Source organism: Notolepis coatsorum, assembly GCF_963971535.1.
Source record: "Notolepis coatsorum genome assembly, chromosome: 1".
Taxonomy (NCBI): Eukaryota; Metazoa; Chordata; class Actinopteri; order Aulopiformes; family Paralepididae; genus Notolepis; species Notolepis coatsorum.
In genome coordinates this window covers 319,821,808-319,841,381 of record NC_140165.1, presented here as the reverse complement: position 1 = coordinate 319,841,381, position 19,574 = coordinate 319,821,808, and the positions used below count along the sequence as shown (strand labels likewise).

General features: G+C 45.2%; 1 protein-coding gene across 3 annotated transcripts in view; it reads left to right on the top strand.

The window, feature by feature from the left end:
* Nucleotides 1-19,574, top strand: part of ube4a (ubiquitination factor E4A) — an 82,810-nt gene that overhangs the window by 12,736 nt on the left and 50,500 nt on the right. For all 3 annotated transcript variants that reach the window (XM_084330621.1, XM_084330622.1, XM_084330623.1), the window contains 7 exons: nt 4,713-4,825; nt 8,025-8,177; nt 9,470-9,629; nt 10,475-10,677; nt 11,847-12,038; nt 13,263-13,596; nt 15,614-15,740. In XM_084330621.1, the coding sequence (XP_084186747.1) occupies nt 4,713-4,825; nt 8,025-8,177; nt 9,470-9,629; nt 10,475-10,677; nt 11,847-12,038; nt 13,263-13,596; nt 15,614-15,740 (1,282 nt within the window). The remainder of the gene's footprint in view (nt 1-4,712; nt 4,826-8,024; nt 8,178-9,469; nt 9,630-10,474; nt 10,678-11,846; nt 12,039-13,262; nt 13,597-15,613; nt 15,741-19,574) is intronic.

The window sequence follows — 19,574 nt, the reverse complement described above, 5'->3', positions numbered from 1 at the left end:
CCAGCCTTCTGCATCTTTCCATTCATGACTACAAGGAGGGAAGGTTACAATTGTTGTGATTTTCTGGATAGATGCCTTCTATTGAGCTTAGTAATTCATGACAAGCTATTAGTCTGAGTCTTTATTTGGCCTGTTGTCCTTACGATCTGACCAAGTATGTGATGAAGTTGGACTAATAATGCAGAACGGATTTAACTCTGTTCTTCCGCCAGTGACTTGTTTGTTTCTCAGGAGAAAATGGTTAGGAATGTTGATTTGTCAAGTAATCTGTTTTGGATTGTATTTGTTCTTTTTTCCCCTCTCCCTCTGCTTGGTTGGTTTGGGGGGCGTTGGCTTCAGCCAGTGTGGAGTTGGGGGTGTGTGGTGTGGGGATGGCTGGCTCCCTGTGTGTTATGATGAGTTGAAAATGGGGGACCCTGATGTAAACAAGACGAAAGTCTTTCTCTGGTCTGCATCCCCTTAACAATTGTATGTATTGAGCTGTACTGTATTGTACCCATTCTGCAATCTGTTAATACAGTTTTCAATCAATCAAGGATAATTCAGGGTTCGCACAAGTGCTTAAAGTGCCCAATTTAAAAAAAAGGAAAGGAATTCCTTGAAAACAGATTTTTTTTAAAACAAGGTGCTTAAAAAGTCCTTCAAATTCAAATCAACAATTCGCATTGAATGTTTTGTTCATCCATGATGAAATTGTTCTGAATCAAGAAATACATAATTTTTGGTTCTGTTTTAATCGAATCTGATGAGTTGCTGTCTCGCGCGCTCCAACTGCTTTTCCTCATCTCTTCGTGTGTGATGCTCTAGCTGGCGAGCAGGCCAAGGTTGATGCTTAAAAAAAAACAGCATATTAGGGGTATATCTTGTATAAGACATTTATCCAAACGGTGAGTTAACTGATGTACACTGTTTTACAATGCTTGTATATCTAATCGTGTGTTGTCATGTTTGTTTATGTGTTTGTTTAAAAAAAAAAAAAAAAAAAAAAACAGCATTTAAAAGTGAATTGTATCCTTCGAGTGACATCCTTGAAAATGAATAATGTGCTTTGAATTTCATTTTGCAATGTCTGTGGGAACCCTCCTGGGAGCAGGTGTGGGCAATCAATGCGCACTAGGGCTGTCACTTTAACAAAAAATCGAATTTGAAATTCGTTGCAGAATTGTAGACAAAAAAATAAATAAAAAAAAACCTAAGCCTAAAAAAAGTCTAAGCTATTTTCAAAGTTCTGGCAACAATTTTTTTTGACCATGGTATGTTTGGTATCATTCTTTTCAGCACAGTCTCACCTATATGACCTGACCGTTTATTTTAAATAATAATATTATTATTATTATTATTATTATTATTATTATTATTATTATTATTATTATTATTATTATTATTATTATTATAATAAATATTTTATTTTATATATATATATATATATATATATTTTTTTTTAAATTTATTTCTCCCTTCAAGTTCGAATCTCGTGTTTTTATGTAAATTCGGAATTAATTGACGACAGACATTCGAAGCTTCATTCGAAAACTTCAATAGAAGCTTCGAATGTAATTTCTTTTTCCATTGGGTACAGCCCTCGACGAGGGTAATGGGGACTCGACTCAGGCTCTTCTTTGGTGCCTCACCCTCGAACACTCGAGTTGATTTAGTGACTCGACTACAACACTGGCTCGTACCATCTCGCCTGTGGAAGACTCAACCGCCGTAATCCCCCTCTCAGCGACCACTAAACCCCCCCCCCCCCCTCCCCCACCCTGTCTCTCTGTTCCACCATATTTCCTTTTGATGGATGTGATTGGCTGGTCGGAGTCCAGGAGTGACTAACGCTCTGCTGAAGCCCAGGGGAGCTGTACTTCCTGGCAGTCGCTCTGATGACGCCATTGGCTGTAGACGGTGGATGACTGGTTGATTGATGTGTTCAGCCATCACTTGCCTGAGTCAGTGAGAGAGAGAGGGGGGGGGGGCGAGAGAGAGAGGGGGGGAGAGACACGGAGAGAGAGAAGGGGAGAGAGAGAGACAGAGAGAGAGATAGGGGGAGAGAGAGAAAGACACCGAGAGAGAGGGGGAGGGAGAGGGAGAGAGACTGAGAGAGATAGGGGGAGAGAGAGAAAGACACAGAGAGAGAGGGGGAGGGAGAGGGAGAGAGACTGAGCGAGAGAGACTCCCCCTCTCATCACCCTCCGTCAGACTGACTCGGTTGTTCTCGCGGTGTCAGTCAGCCCCGCTGGCTTCTCCTGGACATCTAATTGGAGGCTTCCTTCCTGTAAGAAAGGCATCATGACTCACAGCCCCTTCAGACGAGGCGGAGAGAGAGAGCCCCCCCCCCACACCTCTAGAGTGTCTCCAGCCGCCCACCCTCCCTGAGATGAGTCATGGTGGTGATCTGCAAACGGAGCGCGAAAAGCCCCCCGCTGTATTTAATGTCCCCGTGGGTCGGATGCCTCCATCACACCGCACTGGCTGTCTGAAGTGAACCCGAGCGTAAATAAAAGACGAGTTATCGATGGACACTGGGGCTCTGCAGAGCTCTGATGTCCTTAGTTCATTCTAGGATTTGGATAGTCTACTAAATTGGCCGACTAAGGATTTGGATAGTCGACTAAATTGGCCGAAATTTGTCGATAGTCGACTGGTAGTCGACTAACCCCCTGAATGCAAAAAAAAGAAAAAGTATAATTTTTTTATTTGTGCTGTGGGGGTGCTTAATGTCTGAAGGAGTCGACTGAAGGCTCCCTGTTCTCTGCAAAAGCATGCAATTGGTCCACTGATGGATACATCTTGATATTTGTCTAGTCTAGTGTGTTCATTAGACCAGGGGTTCCCAAACTTTTCAGGCCAGGGCCCAGAAAATAAGGCGTCAGAGAGCCACGGCCCAATGGACATCGTCAGGCTTTTTTTTTTTTTTTTTTTTTTTTGCCATGTGACCGATTTTTTAAGCCAAATATCACTTCAATCCTATTAAGTTAGTTCAAGTTAGTTATTCATTTATATGTGCTATTTATGAGAGGGCTAACTTGTTGCAAAATAATAATGATAATAATAATAGCCTCATTAAAATACTATTGTTGCTTCGGTTGTTTTCAGCGTTTTATGTGCATAATCTGTTATTTAGTTTGAAATGTTCGTTGAAATAAGTAGATTTTTCGTTTTTGTTTATTTATTAAGTTAATATAAAACCATATAGTCACATTTTAGAATACACTAGAATAGAATTTTAGAATACAACTAGAAACACTGTCCTGGCCTGCTTCTAAGTTCAGTGGCCTGACAAAAATTAATAAAAATAAATAAATAAAAAAAATAAAAAAAAACATTTTTTTTATTTTTTTTTTATTTTTTTTAATCATCTCGCGGCCCACCCGTGGCTGCTCGCGGCCCACCTTTGGGTCGCGACCCCGACTTTGGGAACCACTGCATTAGACGGGTGAAATCCTCTTTCAGTGCCTCTGTGCCTGTTTTCTTAGGCAGTTAGCCTCTGGTATGCGCGCCATTAGCGTTAGCCACGCTTCTAGGCCTCTTTGCTTTTGGAAAGAATAAAAAAATATATATATATATATATATATTTTTGCATTCGACTAAAGGTGCTCCCATAGTCGAGCGGACCGTACACGGAGCGGACTCACACGGACCCAAAGCGGACCCAAAGCAGACCCAAAGCGGGCCCAAAGCGGACTCCAAGTGCGAAGCTCCAATTTTCGAATGCGCGGACGTCCACGCCGCTCACTTGGTGCCACATAAAAGGCTGCTCTGAGTTTTTGGTCGACATCGACCTGCATTTAACGTGACGCCGATCTGCATTTTACTCTGACCACTCGCTCCGTGCCAAGTGAGAGTAGGGCTTGAGATGTTTGAATGGCTTTTCTAAATGAAGTGTGTAAAACTGCCAGTTTTATTTCGAAATATTGGAAACGGAGATAACAGAGTCTATGTTATCTCCGTTTACAATATTTCGAAATAAAACGGGTGTTTTTATTTCATGCAATGCGTGTTTGCCATTTCAGCACCACGCGCTGTCCACCTCATGTTGAGCAAGCCTATACGGTACATTGCACCTCGCTGCCTATATACCGGTTATTCAAGTGTGTAAAACTGCCCGTTTTATTATCGAAATATTGGAAACGGAGATAACACGCTTTATTTTGACATCGGATGACGACGACATGACAGAAGTTGAACAGCGTGGGAAACATTTTATAAACTGGCGCGAGACATGTAGGAAATTGGTCTGCGGAGGTCCGCTCGACTATGAAAGCTCAGAGTCCAGCGGACCTCCGCGGAGTCCAGTCCGCGTACAGTCCGCTCGACCATGGGAGCACCTTTAGGTTGGCAGTCGACTATGGCTCCTTTCGATCGATTAGTCGACTATTCGACTAATCGGGGTCAGCCCTAGTTCATTCATATAACAAAATAATTATTCTCAGTAGGGGTGTAATGATTCAATCCAACAATGATTCAATTCAGATTATTTAATTAGGCAATGATTCGATGTATGATAAAAATCTTAAATTTTTTGAACCAGAAATGTGTTTGGTATGAGAATGTGACATGGCTGATTCAATATATGGAATCAAAACCTCACACCAAATGTTATGTATAAATCATAATCATTCAGTTTTACAGATCGACGCCGCTGGCTTGACCTCTGACTTGACCTCTGACTTGACCTCTGACTTGACGTAGCTTTGCTCCTTTGCCCCTCTCCCCAGGTGATCCCAGTCTGAGGGGCGGTAATGGGATCCCTGCTCGCTGTGTCTTCCTGGAGGAGATGGCTGCCGACCTGGACGGACAGGACTGGCTCGACATGGACAACATAGAACAGGTAACATAGAACAGGTAGACATGGACAACATAGAACAGGTAGACATGGACAACATAGAACAGGTAACATAGAACCGGTAGATATGGACAACATAGAACAGGTAGATATAGAACAGGTAGACATGGACAACATAGAACAGGTAACATAGAACAGGTAGATATGGACAACATAGAACAGGTAGATATAGAACAGGTAGACATGGACAACATAGTTGTCAAAATACACATCACTTTCTGAAATGCAGCCAACATTTGGGGAATGTGCAAATATCCCAGGAAAGGTTCAGAATCACACATGTATGTGTGTAATATATACAGTGTATATATATATATTAGTGCTGTCAGGCGATTAAAAAAAGTTATCTAATTAATTACAGGATTTGTAATTGATTTATCTAATTAATCGCATAACCATTTTAGGCCTTATATTCTATAATCATATTTCAAATAACATGTGTCCGGATGGCTGAATTCAGTACTGTATCTACAAAACCTTCTGTTTAATCATCTTCCATTTATTCATTTGCTTAGATTTTTCAGGTCTGGTCAATTTTAGCATGGTGTTATTCACAGTCAAAGATAAAAAAAAATTTAATTGATATTCTCATTTGGTTCGTTACAATTGACTCAAGCCTAGTAACAGACACAGTATTTCTGACACTGGGAATACATTCCCTGAGATCCATAGATGTCCCTAGAATCGGATACCAAGAACATGCAAATGGACCATATAAAAAAAAGTCTGTAAATGTGTATTCTACGTTCTTAAAAAAATTTAAATTAATTTTGAGTTAATTTTCATAACGTGATAATTTTCTGTGTAATTAATTAATCTAATTAACGCGATAAACTGACAGCCCTAATATATATATATATATATATATATATGTAACGGTTGTGACATCGCCACCGCAAACTTCGATGCCCCGAGGGAGTTTCGAACACGGGTCTCCCACGCCGCGGGCAACAGTTCTGACCGTTCTGGTAATGGTCAGAACATGGAAATAAAGAAGTAACGCCTATGTGTGGGATATGTAATACTAGGGCTGGGCGATATAACGATAACGATAATTATCGCGATATATTTTAATAATCGATATCTGGGGGGGGGGGATATAGGAAAAAATAAATATCGATTTTTTTGTTTTGTTGTGACCTGCAACAGGGCAGTTTTAAAACCAGAGACAGTGGACAGACTTGTCTTTCTTGCCTGCAACTTAAAGTAATGGCTTTGCTTGTCCAAATGACAATACTGACCAAATTGAGATTTATTTTGTTTGCTTTCTAATTTAAAATACAGTTTGAAACCGTCTGTACACAGTAGGCTATGTGTGCTAGCAGAGCTAGACTCCAGTCACGAGTCACGGTGCACATGTGCAGTGGTTTGTCCACCAAAAAAGCGCCAAAAGATAGAAAAGAAACTAGCAGAGCCAGAACTGTTCAACTCCCCTGGAGCCACAGCCAGCAGAGAATCCGGTTTACTTTCGCTTTCAAACCAGCTGCAGCCTGAGAACTGGAGTGTGAGGGGCTGTAACACTGAAGATGGTGGCAACGACAAAGAATTGCTGCAAAATAAACATACATCTGTTTAAAAAAATTATAATAATAATAATAATACTTTTTTTTATACTTGTAACAATATCGATAATATCGAATATCGAGTGATATGATATTGTTATCGATATCGTTATCGTGATATCATTTTTGGCCATATCACCCAGCCCTATGTAATACTAGGGCTGGGCAATTAATCAATTTTTTTTTCGCAATCTTGATTCATAGACCTATGCAATCTCATTTCTAAATTATGACTTATTTTTTTATAAAAAGAAAAGAAATATATATATATATATATAAAATTCATTTAATTTTTTTACTTTTTACTTAACTTTTTTTTTAACACTTTCAGTGCCAGCAGGGGGCGCACGATTTAGTGCTTGAGTGCCACCACCCACTTCAATGATAGCGTTAAAACGCCTAATCCATGTTTTAAATTATGGCTATGTGTCTAATCTGCCCGTCGCTTATCAATGACTTGTTTGCAGTCAACATTGTCGAAACGGATTGTTTTTTTATCGGTTAATTTTCGTTTTATAGCATTTTGAAAAGCCCTCGTTTAAGGAAAATATAAATATTCCGTGATAATCGCCCTTTACTGGAATATTCTAGAATACACAAAAACGTTGTCATTTTTCGGCCTATTTATGAATCGTTTTCAAATAAACGCTAGATTATCGATAGTATTATGTGTACGTATGCACGCTATATAGGCGATCTGAAAAATCGATTCTTTTATTTCCTGATCGCTCGCACAGCCACACAGCCACACACACACATAGGGGAAAAGCTTATATCTCTGTGAAAACAGGTCTGATTATATATTGAAATTGAAATTCTTTTATTGGGAAAAACCACTTGAGATACAGTATCTCGTTTTCGAGAGGGTCCCACAAATTATCCTAAGACTGGTAAAATAGATTCCTTACCTGAGATCAGATGTTATCCAAAAAGATTATTCCAATACCTGATCGCCATTCCAAATATCGATCGCTTTTATTGATCCAACGCTACATACTGTACATATGTATTCCACGCTGTTCTGAGGGTCCACAATGAATCCGATCGGCTCGGGTTACATGCCTGAGAAGTAAAATGTGGATTCCGGATTTTTCTTTTCTCATCCATTTTCATTGAGTCCATTCCAAAAGGGTGCATTACCATCTGGGAGACGATAGGGGGCGGTTTTTTCACATCTGAGCTCCTACAGGGCTGCTGTACCAATGGGAGACTCGGTTGATGAAATATGAATTCAGATCGCTAATAAACGTCGTGGGCATTCAGACATTGGGCTGATAAAACGTGCTATGACGTCATGGGCACTGAAAGTGTTAACGATGACGATTCTGACTTGAGATATTTTGTATGTTACAACTAGAGACTTTTAAGTTTAAGTCAAGCACTTTCATATATGTTATGTTTAAGTTTAGGTCAAGCACTTTGATATAATATATGTTATGTTATGTTGTCTGTAAGAAAAAGAGTGCAATAAATGATTTTATTGAAAAAAAATAAGTATCGTGTGAGAGAATCGTGATCTCAATTCTTGGAGAGAAAAATCGTGATTCACATTTTAGCAAGAATCGCCCCCCACGCCCTATGTAATACTGAGTGGTTTACCCCCCTCCTTACCCCCCCCCCAGGCTCTGTTCAACCGTCTGCTGCTGCCGGATCCCGGAAACCACCTGGTCTTCATGACGTCCTGCGGCGCCACCAACCTGTCGGCTGACCGCGACGCCGGGGAGAAGTGTGCCGTGCCCTACCTGTACGCCTGCTTCCAGAGGGCCAAGGAGGAGGTGAGTTATCTAACCACACCCCCCCCCCCCTACCTGTACGCCTGCTTCCAGAGGGCCAAGGAGGAGGTGAGTTATCTAACCACACCCCCCCCCCCCTACCTGTACGCCTGCTTCCAGAGGGCCAAGGAGGAGGTGAGTTATCTAACCACACCCCCCCCCCCCTACCTGTACGCCTGCTTCCAGAGGGCCAAGGAGGAGGTGAGTTATCTAACCACCCCCCCCCCCCCTACCTGTACGCCTGCTTCCAGAGGGCCAAGGAGGAGGTGAGTTATCTAACCACACCCCCCCCCCCCCCCCTACCTGTACGCCTGCTTCCAGAGGGCCAAGGAGGAGGTGAGTTATCTAACCACCCCCCCCCCCCCCCTACCTGTACGCCTGCTTCCAGAGGGCCAAGGAGGAGGTGAGTTATCTAACCACCCCCCCCCCCCCCTACCTGTACGCCTGCTTCCAGAGGGCCAAGGAGGAGGTGAGTTATCTAACCACACCCCCCCCCCCCCCCTACCTGTACGCCTGCTTCCAGAGGGCCAAGGAGGAGGTGAGTTATCTAACCACCCCCCCCCCCCCCCCTACCTGTACGCCTGCTTCCAGAGGGCCAAGGAGGAGGTGAGTTATCTAACCACACCCCCCCCCCCCCTACCTGTACGCCTGCTTCCAGAGGGCCATGGAGGAGGTGAGTTATCTAACCACCCCCCCCCCCCCCTACCTGTACGCCTGCTTCCAGAGGGCCAAGGAGGAGGTGAGTTATCTAACCACACCCCCCCCCCCCTACCTGTACGCCTGCTTCCAGAGGGCCAAGGAGGAGGTGAGTTATCTGACCACACCCCCCCCCCCCCTACCTGTACGCCTGCTTCCAGAGGGCCAAGGAGGAGGTGAGAGTCTTATCTAACCACACCCCCACCAAATGCACAAGTGAATGCATCGATCCTAATGTGACGATTTAACTGCATCGATTTGAACATGTTAGAATCGATTTATAATCTAAATAAAAAATTTATTCTTATTTTTTTTTTTTTATGTTTTTTTTATTTCTTTTGTGTGTATTGTTTTTATTGACCTATAGTCCATTCATGCTGAGTGAATCAGTTCCCCCAGCCACATTTGTGTATTCAACTTTTCTTGGGGAATTAACTGATAGAAAATTAATCGAATCGAATCGAATCGTGGTCAAATTAATGAAGAGATTTCATGATGCATTGAATCGTTGCCTGAAGAATCGTAATCAAATGTAATCGTTGTGAGGTTGCATCGTTGCGCCCCTAGTTGTGACTCATTGACTCATCTCGTGATGCCAGGTGACTAAAATACCAGAGAAGCTGCTGCCGTTCGCCGTGCGCTGTAAGAACCTGACGGTGGTCAACGCCAGGACCGTTCTGCTCACCCCGGAGATCTACGCCAGCCAGAACATCTACGAACAACTGCTGGACCTGCTGCTGGAGGGAGTTCGTGGAGCACGTAGGTTCTGGACGCGTCTCTTCTCCTCTATCCTCATCTTGTCGTTGGTCTCTCCTAGGGCTGGGCGACATGGCCAAAAATGATATCACGATAATGATATGATAATCTTATCATATCACTCGATATCGATAATTATTAAAAGTATTAAAACATTTTTTTTTTTTTTTTTTACAACATATGTACAGTATATTTATTTTGCAGCAATTCTTTGTCGTTGCCGCCATCTTTAGTGTTACAGCCCCTCACACTCCAGTTCTCAGGCTGCAGCTGGTTTGAAAGCGAAAGTAAACCAGCTTCTCTGCTGGCTGTGGCTCCAGGGGAGTTGAACAGTTCTGGCTCTGCTCGTTTCTTTTCTATCTTTTGGCGCTTTTTTGGTGGACAAACCACCACACATGTGCACCGTGACTCGTGACTGGAGACTAGCTCTGCTAGCACACATAGCCTACTGTGTACAGACAGTTTCAAACTGTATTTTAAATTAGAAAGCAAACTAAATAAATAAATGGACAAGAGAAAAATAAATGTCAATTTGGTCAGTATTGTCATTTGGACAAGCAAAGCCATTACTTTAAGTTGCAGGCAAGAAAGACAAGTCTGTCCACTGTCTCTGGTTTTAAAACTGCCCTGTTGCAGGTCACAAAAAAGAAAAATGTATTGATTTATTTTTACCGGTAATTATCAATCGATAACGATTATTAAAATATATTGCGATAATTATCCTTTTATCGCCCAGCCCTAGTCTCTCCTCTCCTCCTCCTCCTCTCCACTTGTCTGGTGTCTGGTTCTACTCTCCTCTCTACTCTTTGTTTCTTGCGAAGTCCTAACGCATGTCTCCCGTCTACCAGAACCAGAGGAGGTGGTGGAGTTCGTGGAGGAGGTCATCGCCGGCCTGCTCGCCGACCAGGAGGTGCGTACCTTCGGGGAGGTGGTGGTTCCGATGCTGGAGATCTTCCAGGGGCGCGTCAAAGACCTGGACCTGTGCCAGCCCGTCCTCTACTTGTACCTGGACGTCCTGCTCTACTTCAGCCACCAGAAGGACATCGCTAAGGTCAGGATGGCTCACGCATCGATCAGTTTGTCAGCAATATCGCACAGCGACCGACCAGCCACCCACCCCCACATCCCGTCATCATCTCTAATCTGACCTCATTAAATCCATTCAATTCACTCTATTGTCAAATGTTATGGTGGGTCGATTCCCGCTCCTCCCGGGCAGCGTGTCGAAGTGTCCTTGAGCAAGACACTTAACCGCTAATTGCTCCCTATGAGCAGGTCGGCACTAGGGCGCACGATTTTGGGAAATAATCTAATTGCGATTTTTCTCACAGATATTGCGATTGCGATTAAATTTGCGATTATAATTATAATTTTTTTAAGCAGCCCCACAGAGGTTTATTGTAAAATGTGGCTTGCATCTGGCCTACGCGGTGGGTCTGTTCGGGACACCGAGCCTGAAAATGTTTCTTTTTACCTGGGAATCGATACCGGTGCCCACTTTTTCTGTACTTTACTCTCCCTCTCTGAAGTCTAAACTTCACAACACACAATCTAAAACCCCTTACCTCCCTCTCCCAAAACCGTTCCTACAACAATAACAACAACTTGCAGAGGAGATCTTTTATCTCAATGCGACTTCCTGGTTAAATTAATAAAAATTCAAAACAAAATGCGATTTTAAATCTATTAATCTTTCAGCCCTAGTCAAGTTTCAAGTTTCTTTAATAGTTGTCATACAGAAGTACAGAATACATTCATACAAAATGCTTCTTACTGTTACGCTCCAGAGACTGTGCTAGACAAGATAGTATCAAATAACATAGTATAGCATGTAATTTAGAAGAAGAAAATGAGGTCACAGTGTTCGGTATAGACATATGTACAATGTTCTGAGTTACCATATAATATACAATACTATGCAGTGTACTAATGTACAGTACTATATAGTGCAAAGCAGAAATGGGATGAGGTACAATTTAGGTACAATTTACAGTAAGGTGTACGAGTTGTAGTGCAATCATTCATCAATAAATATAAAGTGTGGGGAATGGGTGCTACAGTGTGTTTGTTTAAAGTGAGTGTGTGCGTGTGGTCGGCACCTTGCATGTCGGTGTGTGACTGTGTGAGTGACTGGGGTCAAATGTGAGGAACCACATTGTAAAGCGCTTTGGATAGAAGAGATAAATAAATGCACCTCCTCCTCCAACTGCCCCCCCCCAGGTGTTGGTGGAGCACATCCAGCCCAAGGACCCGGCCAACGGCCTGCAGTACCAGAAGAGCCTGCTGGGGGCGGTGCTGAGCATCTCCAGCCTGCTGAGGATCCCGGGGGTGGTGGAGGGTCACGGCTACTTCCTGAGCCCGTCCCGCTCCAGCCCGCAGGAGATGAAGGTCCAGGAAGCCAACATCCACCAGGTGAGCGAGAAGGACGCGCCGCTCACTAGTCAACACACCGTGGGGCCGGGCTGCGTCAATACTTTAGGCAACCAACTTGCGTTCAGCGTTTCTCTGATTGGCCACGACGCCCATGTGACCGCGGCAGCGCGAGACAGCGGCAGTGCGGAAATAGGCTGCATTCTATTGCCATGCTCTGCGACAAACTCTAACCTTAACCAACTCCGAAAGAATGCCTAAACTTAACCCTAACCTTAACCAACTCCGAAAGAATGCCTAAACTTAACCGGCGAAAGAATGCATGTTAAAAAAAAATAAAAAAATTGAAGTGATTTGAACTTGTCACCAACGCACCGCAGGCTCCACAGCAAGGCGGCGAACGAGTTGAGCTAACCGTCGATGTTAAAACAGGGGGGATTACGGCTGCATAATACCGCGGCAGAGAGCTCCGCTGCAGAGAGCTCCGCGGCAGAGCTAGGCACAAGTTGGTTGCCTAAAGTATTGACGCGACCGGGCTTTGTTTGCATTCGGTTAATTCGGCGCTTTAAACCGGAGCTATGTGGCGTTATCGTGTAGCTAAAGATGAAACACTAAGGTATAGGAGGGCTTTAACATTCGAAGCTTCTATTGAAGTATTCGAACGAAGCTTCGAATGTCTTGTCATATTTTATGACGTAATCCAATTTTATTAAATTTAATTATTATTTATTCTTTTTATAAATATCCTCAAACTAAATCCTCAATTTGAATGGAGTGATTAATCTGATTAAATTAGTATTTTTTCTTTTTTTATTAAATCAACTTTCTTTAATGAATATAACTCATCTCAGTGTCGTCAACATAAATCATCCAATCAGGGCTCACGGTACGATGGTGACGGTGACGTCTTGATGGAGCGCCGAGCGGATGCAGACGGGCTACATCATTTATGATAAATGTTTTATTAAAATGTTTATTATAATACTATAATATTAGTGTAGCGCCTAATCTTTATCTGCAACTGTGAAGAATGCACAGAATAAATAGACACACATACAAAATATATATAATTTTTTTTAATTAAAGAAATAATTTATTAAAAAATAAATGATAAAAAAATTCGAACGTCGATTTAGAATTTGAACGTCAACATTATGATGAACGAAGCTTCGAACTATTCGGTACGGCCCTACTAAGGTGAGACTATAGCGAGAGATTCTGCCGGCTCATAATGACCTATGACCTATGACCCCTGCCGTGGTTCAGTTCATGGGTCAGTTCCAGGACAAGCTGCACCTGATCCTGAAGAACCTGCTGCAGCGCTCCGGCGAGACGCGCCACCTGCTGCTCTCCTGGCTGGGCGGCTGCCTGCAGGCCAACGCCGGCCGCGCCAAGATCTGGGCCAATCAGATGCCGGAGATGTTCCTCCAGATGTACGCCTCCGACGCCTTCTTCCTGAACCTGGGCGCAGCGCTGCTGAGGCTCTGCCAGCCCTTCTGCCGGCCGCGCTCGCCCAAGCTGCTCACCTTCAACCCCTCCTACTGCGCCCTCAAGGAGCTCGGCGAGGACGAGCGGCGCGGCCGCAACGTGCACGCCAGAGGTCAGTGTGCACGGCCGGAGGTCAGTGTGTGTCCCGGAGGTCAGAGGTCAGTGTGTGTCCCCGGAGGTCAGTGTGTGTCCCCGGAGGTCAGTGTGTGTCCCAGAGGTCAGAGGTCAGTGTGTGTCCCGGAGGTCAGTGTGTGTCTCAGAGGTCAGTGTGTGTCCCAGAGGTCAGAGGTCAGTGTGTGTTCCCCGGAGGTCAGTGTGTGTCTCAGAGGTCAGTGTGTGTCTCAGAGGTCAGTCTGTGTCCCAGAGGTCAGAGGTCAGTGTGTGTCCCAGAGGTCAGTGTGTGTCTCAGAGGTCAGTGTGTGTCTCAGAGGTCAGTGTGTGTCTCAGAGGTCAGTGTGTGTCCCAGAGGTCAGTGTGTGTCTCAGAGGTCAGTGTGTGTCTCAGAGGTCAGTGTGTGTCTCAGAGGTCAGTGTGTGTCTCAGAGGTCAGTGTGTGTCTCAGAGGTCAGAGGTCAGTGTGTGTCTCAGAGGTCAGTGTGTGTCTCAGAGGTCAGTGTGTGTGTCTCAGAGGTCAGTGTGTGTCTCAGAGGTCAGTGTGTGTCCCGGAGGTCAGTGTGTGTCTCAGAGGTCAGTGTGTGTCTCAGAGGTCAGTGTGTGTCTCAGAGGTCAGTGCGTGTCTCAGAGGTCAGTGTGTGTCTCAGAGGTCAGAGAGGTCAGTGTGTGTCTCAGAGGTCAGTGTGTCTCTCAGAGGTCAGTGTGTGTCTCAGAGGTCAGTGTGTGTCTCAGAGGTCAGTGTGTGTCTCAGAGGTCAGTGTGTGTCTCAGAGGTCAGAGGTCAGTGTGTGTCTCAGAGGTCAGTGTGTGTCTCAGAGGTCAGTGTGTGTGTCTCAGAGGTCAGTGTGTGTCTCAGAGGTCAGTGTGTGTCCCGGAGGTCAGTGTGTGTCTCAGAGGTCAGTGTGTGTCTCAGAGGTCAGTGTGTGTCTCAGAGGTCAGTGCGTGTCTCAGAGGTCAGTGTGTGTCTCAGAGGTCAGAGAGGTCAGTGTGTGTCTCAGAGGTCAGTGTGTCTCTCAGAGGTCAGTGTGTGTCTCAGAGGTCAGTGTGTGTCTCAGAGGTCAGTGTGTGTCTCAGAGGTCAGTGTGTGTCTCAGAGGTCAGAGGTCAGTGTGTGTCTCAGAGGTCAGTGTGTGTCTCAGAGGTCAGTGTGTGTGTCTCAGAGGTCAGTGTGTGTCTCAGAGGTCAGTGTGTGTCCCGGAGGTCAGTGTGTGTCTCAGAGGTCAGTGTGTGTCTCAGAGGTCAGTGTGTGTCTCAGAGGTCAGTGCGTGTCTCAGAGGTCAGTGTGTGTCTCAGAGGTCAGAGAGGTCAGTGTGTGTCTCAGAGGTCAGAGAGGTCAGTGTGTACCGGAGAGTAACTATTAATGCTGCCTCGTGTAGAACAGGGGTTCCCAAACTTTTCAGGCCGGGACCCAGAAAATAAGACGTCAGAGAGCCGCGGCCCAATGCACATCGTCAGGCTTTTTTTTTTTTTTTTTTGTCAGGCGACCGATTTTTTAAGCCAAATATCACTTCAATCCTATTAAGTTAGTTCAAGTTAGTTATTCATTTATATGTGCTATTTATGAGAGGGCTAACTTGTTGCAAAATAATAATGATAATAATAATAGCCTCATTAAAATACTATTGTTGCTTCGGTTGTTTTCAGCGTTTTATGTGCATAATCTGTTATTTAGTTTGAAATGTTCGTTGAAATAAGTAGATTTTTCGTTTTTGTTTATTTATTAAGTTAATATAAAACCATATAGTCACATTTTAGAATACAATAGAATAGAATTTTAGAATACAACTAGAAACACTGTCCTGGCCTGCTTCTAAGTTCAGTGGCCTGACAAAATTAAAATAAAAAAAAAAAAAAAAAAAAAAAAAAAAAAAATTTGTTTTTATTTTATTTTTGTTTTTTTTAAATCATCTCGCGGCCCATCCGTGGCTGCTCGCGGCCCACCTTTGGGTCGCGACCCCGACTTTGGGAACCACTGGTGTAGAGTATTAATGCTGCCCCCCCTCATGCCCCCCCCCCAGGCCTGGAGAAGGAGACGTGCCTGATCCCGATGCCCCCTCACCAGCCAGTGGATCACTGCCCGTCCTACAGCCTGCTGACGGAGAACCTCATCCTCACCCAGCTCACGCTGCACCTGGGCTTCCACAGGTACCACACCTGTCTTTAACCCTCTAACTACCACACTGCAGAAGGTTAACCCTTTACTATCACACTACTTCTGTGGTGTGGTGGTAGTGAAAGTTTACGTTTATTTTGCAAAAGGCACAGTGCGTATTAATCGACATTAAAAATGTAAATACGCCAGAATTAGCCAGAAGGCTAGATGTCATCTGTAGTCCCAAGATGTTTAAAAAGGGCATCAACCTAAAGTGATAAAAAAAAAAATATTATCACACATAACATACATCAAATAGGCCTACATAAAATACAATTCATCGTCACAATATACACATTTTAACAAAAATACACATATAAAACAGAATAAAGCTTAATTGCATACACACACACACCGCTAATGAATTTAGCTGTGGGTGCAGTGAAAGGGTTAACCTTCTGTATTGTCGATTGTCGCAGTGAAAGGGGTTAACCATTTGGCAGTGCGGCAGTGAAAGGGTTAAGGATGGAGTTACCTACTAGGGTTGGGCACCGTTCACATTTGAACCGATACCGGTACCAGTTCCTGGAATTCGGTATCGGTACTTAACTCTCTCTGCAATAACGAAAATAATTTATTTCAACATTGTTATTTATTTAGACCATTTGGCTATTTATTGTTGTAACACACCAAGCGTTTCTTCCCCAGTGCTGTGCGCAGCCTGAATAACTCCAAAGGCTAGATTTGTATATCATCCTATTTTATTTTGGTGTGTTATTATTAGTCAGGTTGTGGAAGTGCTGTTTCTGTGTGTCTGTGCATCACGCACTTTGATTATATGCACTTTTACTGCAAATTGTGCCTCTATGCATTATGCACTTTACTGTGATATGCACTTTAGGGGATGTTGATATCAACCTTAGCATTTGTCCTTTTATACTGTCTGTGTTTTTATTATTTGTCCTGTACTGTTTCTACTCTGCTCCTGTATTGGATTAGTCGTAGACACACAGTGTTGCTCTGTACCTGTATTCCAATGTGGATTCGTCCAGACACGGCAAATAAAACCTCTGACTGACCACACAAAATAAATCACATGATCATGTATTTTGTTTTTAAATGTTTACATTTATCCGGCCATCCTCAGTAAATAATTATCAAACTCCAAGACGGTAATATATATTTGTGGAAAAGGCTCCCTCTTGTCTAGTATATTACACTCTTATTATACTAAACGTGTAAAGGTACCGAAAATTTGGTACCGATTGATCTAGCGTGAATCGTTACTCCGTAGTACCGATGGAATGCGGTCGGTAGCCTTAAAATGACCACGTTCGGTTCCCGACCCGAGTGCCTACTTGGATGTTTTTACAGAATCAAATCAAATATATTTGTAAGGCCCGACAACACACGTTAATGTCCCCATGGGGCCGGACACGTCTTCTTTAAGGCCCGACAACACGCGTTAATGTCCCCATGGGGCCGGACACGTCTTCTTTAAGGCCCGACAACACGCGTTAATGTCCCCATGGGGCCGGACACGTCTTCTTTAAGGCCCGACAACACACGTTAATGTCCCCATGGGCCGGACACGTCTTCTTTAAGGCCCGACAACACACGTTAATGTCCCCATGGACCGGACACGTCTTATTTAAGGCCCGACAACACACGTTAATGTCCCCATGGGCCGGACACGTCTTCTTTAAGGCCTGACAACACGTGTTAATGTCCCCATGGGCCGGACACGTCTTCTTTAAGGCCCGACAACACACGTTAATGTCCCCATGGGCCGGACACGTCTTCTTTAAGGCCCGACAACACACGTTAATGTCCCCATGGGCCGGACACGTCTTCTTTAAGGCATGACAACATCCGTTAATGTCCCCATGGGCCGGACACGTCTTCTTTAAGGCCCGACAACACGTGTTAATGTCCCCATGGGGCCGGACACGTCTTCTTTAAGCCCGACAACACACGTTAATGTCCCCATGGGCCGGACATGTCTTCTTTAAGGCCCGACAACACGCGTTAATGTCCCCATGGGCCGGACACGTCTTCTTTAAGGCCCGACAACACGTGTTAATGTCCCCATGGGCCGGAAACGTCTTCTTTAAGGCCCGACAACACGTGTTAATGTCCCCATGGGCCGGACATGTCTCCTGTAAGGCCCGACAACACGCGTTAATGTCCCCATGGGCCGGACACGTCTTCTTTAAGGCCCGACAACACGTGTTAATGTCCCCATGGGCCGGACAAGTCTTCTTTAAGGCCCGACAACACACGTTAATGTCCCCATGGGCCGGACACGTCTTCTTTAAGGCCCGACAACACACGTTAATGTCCCCATGGGGCCGGACACGTCTTCTTTAAGGCCCGACAACACGTGTTAATGTCCCCATGGGCCGGACACGTCTTCTTTAAGGCCCGACAACACACGTTAATGTCCCCATGGGCCGGACACGTCTTCTTTAAGGCCCGACAACACGCGTTAATGTCCCCATGGGCCGGACACGTCTTCTTTAAGGCCCGACAACACACGTTAATGTCCCCATGGGCCGGACACGTCTTCTTTAAGGCCCGACAACACGTGTTAATGTCCCCATGGGCCGGACACGTCTTCTTTAAGGCCCGACAACACGCGTTAATGTCCCCATGGGCCGGACACGTCTTCTTTAAGGCCCGACAACACGTGTTAATGTCCCCATGGGCCGGACACGTCTTCTTTAAGGCCCGACAACACGCGTTAATGTCCCCATGGGCCGGACATGTCTCCTGTAAGGCCCGACAACACGCGTTAATGTCCCCATGGGCCGGACACGTCTTCTTTAAGGCCCGACAACACGTGTTAATGTCCCCATGGGCCGGACACGTCTTCTTTAAGGCCCGACAACACGCGTTAATGTCCCCATGGGGCCGGACACGTCTTCTTTAAGGCCCGACAACACGCGTTAATGTCCCCATGGGGCCGGACACGTCTTCTTTAAGGCCCGACAACACACGTTAATGTCCCCATGGGCCGGACACGTCTTCTTTAAGGCCCGACAACACACGTTAATGTCCCCATGGACCGGACACGTCTTATTTAAGGCCCGACAACACACGTTAATGTCCCCATGGGCCGGACACGTCTTCTTTAAGGCCTGACAACACGTGTTAATGTCCCCATGGGCCGGACACGTCTTCTTTAAGGCCCGACAACACACGTTAATGTCCCCATGGGCCGGACACGTCTTCTTTAAGGCCCGACAACACACGTTAATGTCCCCATGGGCCGGACACGTCTTCTTTAAGGCATGACAACATCCGTTAATGTCCCCATGGGCCGGACACGTCTTCTTTAAGGCCCGACAACACGTGTTAATGTCCCCATGGGGCCGGACACGTCTTCTTTAAGCCCGACAACACACGTTAATGTCCCCATGGGCCGGACATGTCTTCTTTAAGGCCCGACAACACGCGTTAATGTCCCCATGGGCCGGACACGTCTTCTTTAAGGCCCGACAACACGTGTTAATGTCCCCATGGGCCGGAAACGTCTTCTTTAAGGCCCGACAACACGTGTTAATGTCCCCATGGGCCGGACATGTCTCCTGTAAGGCCCGACAACACGCGTTAATGTCCCCATGGGCCGGACACGTCTTCTTTAAGGCCCGACAACACGTGTTAATGTCCCCATGGGCCGGACAAGTCTTCTTTAAGGCCCGACAACACACGTTAATGTCCCCATGGGCCGGACACGTCTTCTTTAAGGCCCGACAACACACGTTAATGTCCCCATGGGGCCGGACACGTCTTCTTTAAGGCCCGACAACACGTGTTAATGTCCCCATGGGCCGGACACGTCTTCTTTAAGGCCCGACAACACACGTTAATGTCCCCATGGGCCG